Genomic DNA, 10,840 nt, shown 5'->3' with positions numbered 1-10,840 from the left:
ACACATAAGACTCGCCGACAGATGTTGTCTAAAAATGTGAATACTTTCTTAATTTTACTCGCTATGACGATATCGCTTCATGCAGGTTAGATTATTATTCTGCCTAAAACAAGGAGACAAATATATTTGGAATAGTTGCTTTTTTGTTCTCTTCCGTTTTCTTTGTTTGTTAATTTTATTTTTGTTCAGTGTATTCACTCTGAACAAAGACAGAAAAAGCCTAAGCTATGCCTTATTAGACGAATCTTTACGAAAAAAATATAATCGCTACGAGTTTTACGAAATTGGTAATTATCCAAACCAAGATATACATCTATACATCTTATCGATATTCAGCGCGCGTAGGAAGCACCAGGGTGTAAAAAGTTTCGGATCAATATTTGTTTCTGGGCAACCGAGCTCGATATCGATTTGTCGTACTCGATTACCATTCATGCTCGATAAGCAAACGACGTTTGATAATCGAGCTCGATAACTACAAGTCGAGCTCGATTGCTAATCGAGTACGATTACTAATCGAGCTCGATTAGTTATCGAGCTCGATAACTAATCGAGCTCGATAACTAATCGAGCTCGGTTACAGTACTAACGAGAAAGACTGGGAAAGAGTCAAACACTGATTGAGGAGGACGATGGCAGGTAGTGTTGTTGCAAGAACCTTGGTCATTAGGTGAGTATTTCGTAAGTTTTCGTTAAGTTTCAGAGATAGCATTCAAAGGGAAGGTGTAAAAGGAAGTGGAAGCAAATGTATTGGAAACAGAAATTTTCCCAAAGCACGAAAACCCCAGGTCAGGTGTAGTCATTTCGGGTATAGAAGGATAAACTTAAACTTAAACTTAAACTTCGCTGGAATGGGACTTAATACAGACAAGAACAAACTTTTGGTAATCCTTAGTTTATTGTAAAATGTAAAATTTTTTATGGTTAACTACGCAAGGGAATACTTGTGTCACTTTTAGATAAACTTGTGTCACTTTTAGATGAACGTTCAGTGATATATGTATACTTTTTTAAAAACAAATAAAACAACTTCTGGTTTAGAGCAAGATTTTATAAACCATTCAACCACTGTGCAACGCAATTCCTTTCCTTCTTACCGAACTAACCAAAAGTAGCAACCTTTTAAAGCAAACTTGTATCTCGAAAACCTCGAGCTGGAGGTAATACTTCTGAGCAAAGTAATATGGGTACTAAACTGTGTTTTTCAAACTCTCATTCCTAATGACAAAACACTCAGCTGAATATTTAGGCTTGCAGCTTGGGAAAAGTACTTAATTGCTTGTAAACATGAAGATTTTTGTCTGTCACTGGATGTTCCTTTGGCCTTAGCGAGTTGCAAAATGTTGAGTTGTCTCACTATTAAATGTAGACTTGGTGACATCTAGCCCATCTACACTGACAACTAAGAAGGAATTCTGAGGCATCCAGAATTAGATCTTTACGGCTTAAGAGGCCATCTCTCTTATTTCCACCCTGCCAATTTCACCTTAAACTCTGTCAACAGAAAGACTATACTTAGGAAAGAACTAAGTTAGATTTGGTTTGATTTGAAATAATTTTCTGGCTGCATTAGGGGCCATAATTATTTCACCAGTTGGTAGGGACTATCGCAACATCTCGGAAATTGAATAATACGCATATTTTGTAACATTGTAAAATATTTGATTTGCATAGTTAAGCCACGACATTTATATCAGATCCCTTAACAACCTTTCTAGTTTGCTAAGAAAGTTAGAATTTCCCTCTCCATATGTTTGAAAAGGCAAACTTTAACATATTCTGACCCCTATATATCAGGGAAAATTATTTTTGACATGAAATTGACCGGGTGGAAATAAGAGAGACAACCTCTTAAGTATTTCAATTTTTTTTCTTTGTAAGAGATAGTGATGATCCTTTAGTCAAGATCTTAGCAGAAAATCCTTACAGCCTTATTGATAACTTTTTAACTCCCAGAAGTGATTGACATGTAACTTCTCCCTATTAATAACACTTATACATCATGAGGTGAACAGGTGATGAGAATACTCAAACTTATCAGGTAGAAGTTGTTATCTTGATCAAAACACCAAATTCTTGTAACTAATACACAAGGAAATATGCAGCAGCTAGAAAGGAGAATTAACAATCAGATCTTGGGAGTCAAAGGGTTAAGATTCTGGACTCAGTCAACATACTTACTGCCTAAATATAACAGAGGCATTGTGTAATGGATCTTAACTGAACTGAATGAACACAACTTTATAGGGAATAACTTTCTTAAAAAACTTAAGGGCTATGATTAATCGTTTGACCCCTATGAGTGACTAGCATCAAACTTCTCCTTACAACATCACCCCTGAATTACACATTCAGGTAACAAAAACAAAGGAAATGTTCACCAGCTTAAGACACTCATGATTGTTAAACTAATTTTTGTTGTTAACACTTGGGAAATGTATAAAGACTGGTATTGAGAATATCCCCTCCTGATGTTAGGGTGTAAAGGGTTAACAGTGCACTTTCTGAATGAATGTAGACATTGTTGTACTGTAGGCTGTGTTGTGTTCATTCAATATTAACCCTCTACACTCTAACATCAGTATGCACACTCTCCATACTGTACTTACACATTTACACAGGTGCTGACAAGGAGAGTTTGTTTCTACCCCTGAGAGGTAATGAGAACCTTCTCTGGCCCATGGACTACTCTTGTTGCGTGCACAACACGCGTGCTATGGTGTATTTCAATCGAAGGATTTCACACTGAACATGATTCAGTTTGCTAAATCAAGCTAACGATTTTTTTTTTCGGATAAAAGACAAATATGGAAGGTTCACATTGTGAAATTTTTAAGCTGATGTTGTTTCAAGATTTTGATTTTGCTTCACTAAAAAGAATGAAGTAAAAATGGCATTTCTTTCATTCTGTAACAACTTTGAGCTCAAGTCGTATTTTTTAGAAATTGCCTTTAGTCAGTAAAACGATATGCATCTTACAATTGGAGTGTTCAACACAACGGATGATAGTCATGAGTTTTTTTTCCAGCACTGGGTACTCATCATTTAACCACATATCACACACACTGGAGGCACTTGACTTCATCTTCTTTTGAAACAGGCACAGTCACAGTGGCCATGGCATCAAGCAAGTCAGGAGCTCTTCCTTCCATTTCTTTAATAAGCTGCTCCAAGTGAAATCTTCAAGGGAAGACTAAAGTGGTACTATTACTTGTTACATGTATGACATAGAGGCTAGCAGTTCCAGGCTTCTGCACACTTTTCATCAATCTCCTCTAAAAACTGTAATCTGACACAAAGTAGCAACATGATAGTCTTTACTGCTGCAGCTGGAATGCTTGTCTGCGATGCAAGCCATAGCTTATATACTTCATCCTTTTTTTTTAAATTTAGCATTTGCATGTTCCGTCAACTAAATATAAAACAGAATGTAACTTTCCTAATATTGGTAACTATTTTCACTTTGAGTGAAACTCTCTAGAATGTTTTTAATCATATTAAATTGGACAAAAATTTCGACACGGAATTTTGAATGACGCACAAGTATAATGTGGTTGTGAAAAAAAATGTTAATCACAAAACAAGCTGTAAATGTAATATTGTTAAAAGACAAAATTGACTTTCTAGCAAGAATTTTCATTATAGGTGTTTTTTGACTTATTTAAACGTTGAAAATGGAAATGATATATTACCATAAGCCAGTCAGTAAAAATTATAATAAGCCAGTTGATCATTTCTTATTCCTTTTGGCGGTCTTATGTTAACACGTTCGACACCTCTTTTTCTTAGAGGTGACCTGGGGTGTAAACATGTAGTACTTTTCATACGCCCTTTCTTCTCTGAATTTTCTGTTTATTCTGTCGTTATGTAGCAGTCTTCGAGGACTATTTTCTCTTAGGGTATCTCCTCGACTATGATTTGAATTATGTTAGTAGGTTAATTATAATTTTTATATTGTCAATCTTGTTTCTGTTTTGCCCGAACTTGACTGTATGACTGAGAAATTTAAGGTAATATAATCAGGGGACTTATACAAATAGCACTTAGCTCTCTTGGAGGCGGTACCTTGGGTACGCCCTTTCTTCTCTGAATTTTCTGTTTTTTCTTCGAGGAATTATAATTTTTACATTGTCAACCTTGTTTCTGTTTTGCCCGAACTTGACTGTATGACTAAGAAATTTAAAGTAGAAAATCATTTTGTACAGCGTAAACATCTGGAAGGTACCTACTTAGTATGCGTACTCCGCTCTGCGTAGCTTGACGTAATTCGCTAGTGTAAAAGCATGACGAAGGTTAGAGATTGACAGCTCAGTAAGGGTCACCTTTATAAGCAGTGACCCACACTTTCCTCCAAAGATCAGAGTTAGTCCCCGCTGTATGAACTTGTGTAATAAAAGAGAATTAAAGACAGAGTCAAGTGAACAGATCGAGTGTTAGAGTTTTAAATCTGACAATATGTAAAACCTTCATACTAAAGGACCTCAGGATTTCTATGGCCAGCCTTCCCAAGTATTTCAATCACTATTGATTCCTTGGTTGTCTCTTCAAAATCTTAAAACTGTAGACTTTCCGGGTTCAGAGAAGGTGGCTATAGGAAAAACATAATCGTGCCGCTTTCAGTCCACACATTCAATCGATTTCTTGTAGCTGTATAGAAAAGTTGCGATTTTGGATCAATGATAATCTTATTTGTATTTTAAGGAACATAAAAGATATTCTTTTAAATTGTAAAATAATACATTAACAAGAGCAGACTGCTGCGGCGCCCACTTGGAAATTAAAGTTCTCTGCCAATTTAAGTAAAGGTATAGGCGGTAAAAAGGGACAATTTAATGTATCACAAGCTGAGATTCATATATAAATATGAAAGGAAAACCTCTGTTTTAACATCTGAAGTGTCTTCTCGGAGTACCTTAGACGTGGGTATAATGGATTTTTATAACGGTTTACTTGCTGCAAAGCAGATAGTGAAACTGTGGCCTGAGAAGGGCTTTGAATGGCGACAGACCTCATTTCCGTGTTTTCAAATACAGAACCCTTTCTTCGCGATCTTCTTTGCATGTCAAGGAAAACTTCTCGATTTCTTCTTTGATATTGAATACAAGATTGTAGCGAGCATGCCCGACAATTTTTTTTTTTTATTAAATTTTTTATTTTATGCTATTCTGATATCGTACTTTTCTACAATTACATATCCGATCGCTTGCACGGCCTCTTCAATGCCTTCTTTTCTGCTTTTTACTCCAAACAACTTAATAAAATGATTTATTTCTACTTGTACGTCTTTGGCAGGAACAACAGCAATCCATCGTTCTATGAAAAACAGCTTCTCGCCATTGCAGCATGCAGCGGCTTTCGTTGGATGTTTCCCACGCATCGACAGGAAGTTTACAATTGAAAACTTTTAGGCAAAAACAAAAACAAACAAAAAAACCCAATAGTTAAAACATCGATCGATCCCTTCTGAAAATCACACTTTCTGTGTGGAGTCCATCGTTCTTCCTATCAACCAATCCAAAAATTGATTGATTCACTCTCCCTGAGGTCATTTTTTAGCGACCATACCGCTGACAAGAAGCCAAGATAACCCTGGGTTCGAGATTGAACAATCCCATGAAAGGTCCTTGAGGTTAACAGACAATAGAGCCGTTGTCTTCAAACGAATCAGACCACAACAACAGTCAAACTTTGATAAAAAACAGAACTTTTCCACAAACTTTGCGGGAATATCACACAATTTAAAACTACTCAAACCGTTTCTTGAGTCGTTGCCATCAAGGTCGTAATTTACATCTTTGATTCACGGACTCCGCGCACGCCTTTTTTTCTCTCTGATGTATTTTTCCTTGTGTGCCAACTTGGTGTGACAGCTCTGAAAAGAAACCAGAGGTCCGCCTACAGCCTCAATGGCACGCGTTTGTCGAGAATGGCAGTCGTTTTGGAAGTTGCTTAACGGGAATGGAATGGAATACTTCGTGATATGTTACTTCGTGCACAATGAAAGAGTCGAGAGCCAGGTAAGTACGTGTCTAAATTCAGCTAAATTGTACAAGTTCACAGTTCAACTTATGTTACAAGTAAGCTAGTGCCACGTAGCCCTTTTACAATATCGTACATGCCTAGCAAAGGTTTTGATTACCCTCCAATAGCAGGAAGGGTTTTGAGCGGAATTACGCGAAACAATTCCATGTTTGAATTAATTTGGCCACAGTGTTGCATTATTCAATAACTATTTCCATTCAAGCTTGTTTACTAGAGTCTTGAGATGCATCAAATCGAACGCAGCTCCCATGAGGACTTGGGAAAGTTTTCCGTATAAAATTCCCTGTAAAATCGGTATTACTACGTTCCGAAAGTAAAGATGATCCATATCTGACTATGAACCGAGTTCGCTTGTTAACGAGAATACGGTTTTAATTTACCTTGATTTTGAACTCTGGCCTAGCTTAAACGCAGAACTTTTCTAGGACACGGAGAAGCGAATCAACTCCTTTAACCAAGTACATCAAGAGGTCGATTTTTAAATCTATCATGTTCGTTCGTTCCGAAGTTAGCCTTTTTCTTGGATTAAAAATTAAAAAGAATGTCAATAAGTAAATGCGTAACGGACGTGACCAAGCAACTATCAATACGCATTGTTTGCGGTATGATTTGGCTCCAAACTTCTTATTCAATAAGCAATTGGAAAAATAAGAAACTCTTAACGGGGTCGTGACCTTTTCTTGTTGAGTCCATAATATTAGGTCAATCTTAGCCGGTAGGGCTTGTTTTGTGCCTGCGAAAGGAGTATTCATTTGAAAAATGAGTGTGAGGGTGACACGTAATTTTTGTCAAGGCAAGAATTAAGTTCAGTGGTCTACGTATACAGTTCAACGGTGAAACTACTTCAATTCAAAAGTTGACCTTTTCATGTGCCAAATATTGTGTATAAGTTATTGTAATTTATTTTGATGTCCAAGAATTCTATTTGTTCTTATATAAAAACAATGGATGCAAGTTCAGAATCTCAGCCAGTGAACTTTATCGTTTTGTTAGACCCAATTGGATGAGTAAGTCAGTCTACGAAAAGTTCTAGTTAGAAAATTGTTATCAAACACTCATTTGAAAAAGTTCTGGTCAAAGAAACTGAATTTTATGTTGTGAAAGACAAATTACCAGATGAAGTAAAAGGAAAGAAACATTGAAATGTAATGCCACATTAGCCACAATGCATGGTGGTTATGATTCTGTTGGATTTTCATTCATTTATCTCATGCATTATAACGAATTTTAAGAGCCAAGAAGTTTAGATATGTTCTGTATTTTCCATGTTGTATTTATTCACTCAGGAGAAAAGGCACAGAATTTTTTGAGACTTATAGTAAAACCATATTGCATAACCAAGTTATTGAGGAAAAGAGCTTGAAAGTTAGGCTTGTGGGAGAGGATTTTCAATTTAGCACACCAGCCTGGGAGAGTAAGGAGATGGCTGGGCTAAATAAAAAATGTATTACTTTCTGAAACCAGGTAATTCACCAATTCACTGAGTGTCAAAGCAATTAAATAGTGGAATTATCACAAGCTTTGGTGGAAATCTGTTAATAATTAATTTATACAGTTTTAAATAGGAAGAAGACTATCTATCATGATATGGCTGTCTCAGCTGATGGGAAACATTGGAATAAAGGTTAAAATTCAGAAAAAAGAGTATTTATGCACCCCATCCTCAACAGCTACGAGTTATGAAAGGCAAGTAAAACAGACAGAATCAACTTATTGAAATGGTTTCCACTTGATTAAAGTTGAGGGTGATATTTAAAAAATTCTACAGCACTCAAAGGTTCCTTTTCACTATCTTATAGACTTTTTCATGTCTCATTGGTAACAGTGTTTTGGCTAACATATTTGTTCTTTTGCAGAAATTCAAACAATTCCCCTGGAGCTTGATTGCAAAGGTTAGTATGTGTGTCCAGTAATTTGTGTCAAGAATTAAACTTGCTTATGATACTAAGACTCGTAGGGTATATTGGAATTAAATTTTCTGCAAATCCAAGGCTATCACTTGCAGAGGATTCTAGGCCTAGACTCGCTCAACATGCTTGCTCTTTGACTCTCTGAGGATACTGGTCTTGGACTTGCTGAGGACACCAGGCTTTGACTTGCTGAGGATACTGGTCTTTGACTTGCTGAGGATACTGGACTTTGACTCGCTGAGGATACTGGTCTTTGACTTGCTGAGGATACTGGACTTTGACTTGCTGAGGATACTGGGCTTTGACTCGCTGAGGATACTGGACTTTGACCTGCTGAGGATACTGGTCTTTGACTTGCTGAGGATTTCAGACTCTGACTCGCAGAGGATACTGGACTTTGACTTGCTGAGGATATTGGACTTTGACTCACTGAGGATAATGGGCTTTGACTCAATGAAGATACTGGACTCTAAGTCTGGCTCACTGAGAATAAGTCTGGTTGACTCGCTGAGAATAGGTCTGGTTGGCTCGCTGAGAAAAGATCTGGTTGACTCGCTGAGAATAAGTCTGGTTGACTCGCTGAGAATAGGTCTGGTTGGCTCGCTGGGAATATGTCTGGTTGGCTCGCTGAGAATAGGTCTGGTTGGCTCGCTGAGAAAAGGTCTGGTTGGCTCGCTAAGAACAATTCTGGTTGGCTCGCTGAGAATAGGTCTAGTTGGCTCGCTGAGAATAAGTCTAGTTGGCTCGCTGAGAACAAGTCTGGTTGGCTCGCTGAGAAAAAGTCTGGTTGGCTCACTGGGAATAAGTCTGGCTTAAGACTTAGAGCATTGTCTCAATCTTATTTTTCTCTACTTATCAGAGTAAAGTGCAAAGGAAGGAAATGAAATTGATTGATCATTTTAGTCAGAAGTGTTAGTTTTTAACCACAAAATATGTGAATTATTTTTGTATTGCTATAATAAAAAATTATTTTCACCAACAATTCTGAAATAGGGTTAGTTATAGTGGGAGTATGTCTTTCTGTCACGAGAAAGACATACTCCCACTTGTTTTTCCTCCTTTTTTCCTAGTAGAACTGTCTAAGGACAAGTGATGGATGTGTGCTGTGTAACAATGAAGCTGTGCATGAATAGAAGTGGTAGGTGTGAATGATTTTTGTCTCACATTTGAACTTGAAAGTAACATCCCCCACCTTTCCTCCACAAAAAGATTACCAGAATACTAAATGCCAAGTTGTCAGCCCTGTCTCTTACAAGTTAGTTGATTTTTGGCACTTAATTTAGTTTATAATTTCCTATCCATGGGTTATATTTCTCTTCCTTGCCATGGTCATAATCACTGCCATTTCTGGGTTTAACTTATTTATCATTCTCGACCTAGAGTTCCTCCTTGTCTGTTGGAAGTCACATCATCCATCTAAAAGGCTTTTTTTTACTGTTAAGAGTGGTTCATCTTCCTATTACCCACCCCTGTCATCTGAAATTGACTTTCCCTCAAACTTCACACCTCACTCTTTGTATTTGTTTCTCTTCCACAGTTAATGACTGGAATGGGAATTCATAGAAATGCAGTCCAATGATATTTATCATGTGTCAAATGAATCTTGAATATTAATAAAAGTCGTTCAAATATACTGGCTGACTAACCAAAATTAGTCATGGTAGCATGGGGGAAATCTTATGGGGAGATAATAACAACCCTCTTGATGTAATATCTGTGGCAGACCCGCTTTCGCCTATGTCAGAACAAAATTATCGTGTAGACACTAGACAAAAACACGCTTTACTGACTAAGGATGATGTGGGTCAAAGGCCAAGTATTGGCCTGTGCGAGTATCCTTTCTGTATGCATTAGGGGTAATGAAACCTCAGGCGTCCCAATTTAATGACGTATCGAGGAAGGGAAACTCGATCTGGAAAACAGGAAGAGCAATAACTGAGCCATAAAGAGCACTTAAAAGAGACGCGGCTTGCTCACACTCAAAACTCAGAAGATACACAACACGTTAATGAAACAGGACACGTTCTTGTTTGGAACCAGGTTAAGGTTATTGACCCGTAGGGTCAAGGAAGCCATCCATTTTAGACTCCATCCAATAACATCAATAGGGATAGCGGTTGACAACATAACAGCCGGTCAACAAAAAAGAGGACTGAAGCGGAAACAACATGTACTAGTCGGAAAAATAATGAGGAGCGAAACGCACGAATGACAGTGCACCAAATCGACCAATGACGACAAACAAAGGTGTAGTAGACATGTTCGAATATAGCGGTTGATAGTCTGTTATCGCGCTCCTTGGCTCATTGATTTTGTTATTTCGTGTGCAACATGGATCTCCTCTATTTTAGTAATTTAAAGCGCGCGAACCCTTCAAGGATAATCCGATGGTTTCAAAACCGGGGATTATTGGCCAATCCATTGCACTGCGGCGTGTGCAACCAAGACATGATAATGGTTCAACGAACCGATGCCCACGTGGACGGATTTCGATGGTAGGGAGGATAATTTGTCTACTAGATTTCGCATGAAAGTAATTATATAGATCAAGTGTTGAGGCCTCAAATATTTTAGTCTTCGTTTTGTAGTATTCCGGTAAAAGATTAATTTTGACGAAGTCGATGGAGACTTTTACGCGAGAGAACATTATCCTCTAAAATGCGACTAAGAATGTCAGCAATATAACCATAATTATGGTCAGTTAAAATCAATCTTATTTAATCTCCAACTTGATATGTTTGATTTAGGAAAATAAAACCAACACACAAAAAAGAAACAAAACGAAACGAAAACCAAAACAGCCTCAACATAAGCGCTTTAGTGATCATCTGCTCGTAATTTGTTCCTCGTGAACGACAGGCACCGCGCAGGTGGGCCACGGTTGACGC

At 37.6% G+C, this 10,840-nt stretch overlaps 1 protein-coding gene across 1 annotated transcript; it reads left to right on the top strand.

The window, feature by feature from the left end:
- The first annotated feature begins 5,906 nt into the window (after nt 1-5,906).
- Nucleotides 5,907-9,585, top strand: LOC149039439 (uncharacterized). Its single transcript, XM_089185806.1, has 4 exons — nt 5,907-6,017; nt 7,899-7,934; nt 8,064-9,090; nt 9,490-9,585. Exons 1-3 carry the CDS (start codon nt 5,907-5,909, stop codon nt 8,766-8,768), a joined length of 852 nt encoding a protein of 283 aa, XP_089041932.1. The 3' UTR covers nt 8,769-9,090; nt 9,490-9,585.
- The last annotated feature ends 1,255 nt before the right edge of the window (nt 9,586-10,840 follow it).

Source organism: Pocillopora damicornis, chromosome 10 (genome assembly GCF_964200805.1).
Source record: "Pocillopora damicornis chromosome 10, jaPocDami1.2, whole genome shotgun sequence".
Classification (NCBI taxonomy): domain Eukaryota; kingdom Metazoa; phylum Cnidaria; class Anthozoa; order Scleractinia; family Pocilloporidae; genus Pocillopora; species Pocillopora damicornis.
This window is presented reverse-complemented; position numbering and strand designations above follow the sequence as displayed.

Coding starts and splice junctions, on each gene's coding strand:
- LOC149039439 (XM_089185806.1), top strand. CDS start 5,907: ATGGCACGCGTTTGTCGAGAATGGCAGTCGTTTTGGAAGTTGCTTAAC. Junction 6,018..7,898: donor ATGAAAGAGTCGAGAGCCAG/GTAAGTACGTGT, acceptor GTTCTTTTGCAG/AAATTCAAACAATTCCCCTG. Junction 7,935..8,063: donor CCTGGAGCTTGATTGCAAAG/GTTAGTATGTGT, acceptor TTCTAGGCCTAG/ACTCGCTCAACATGCTTGCT.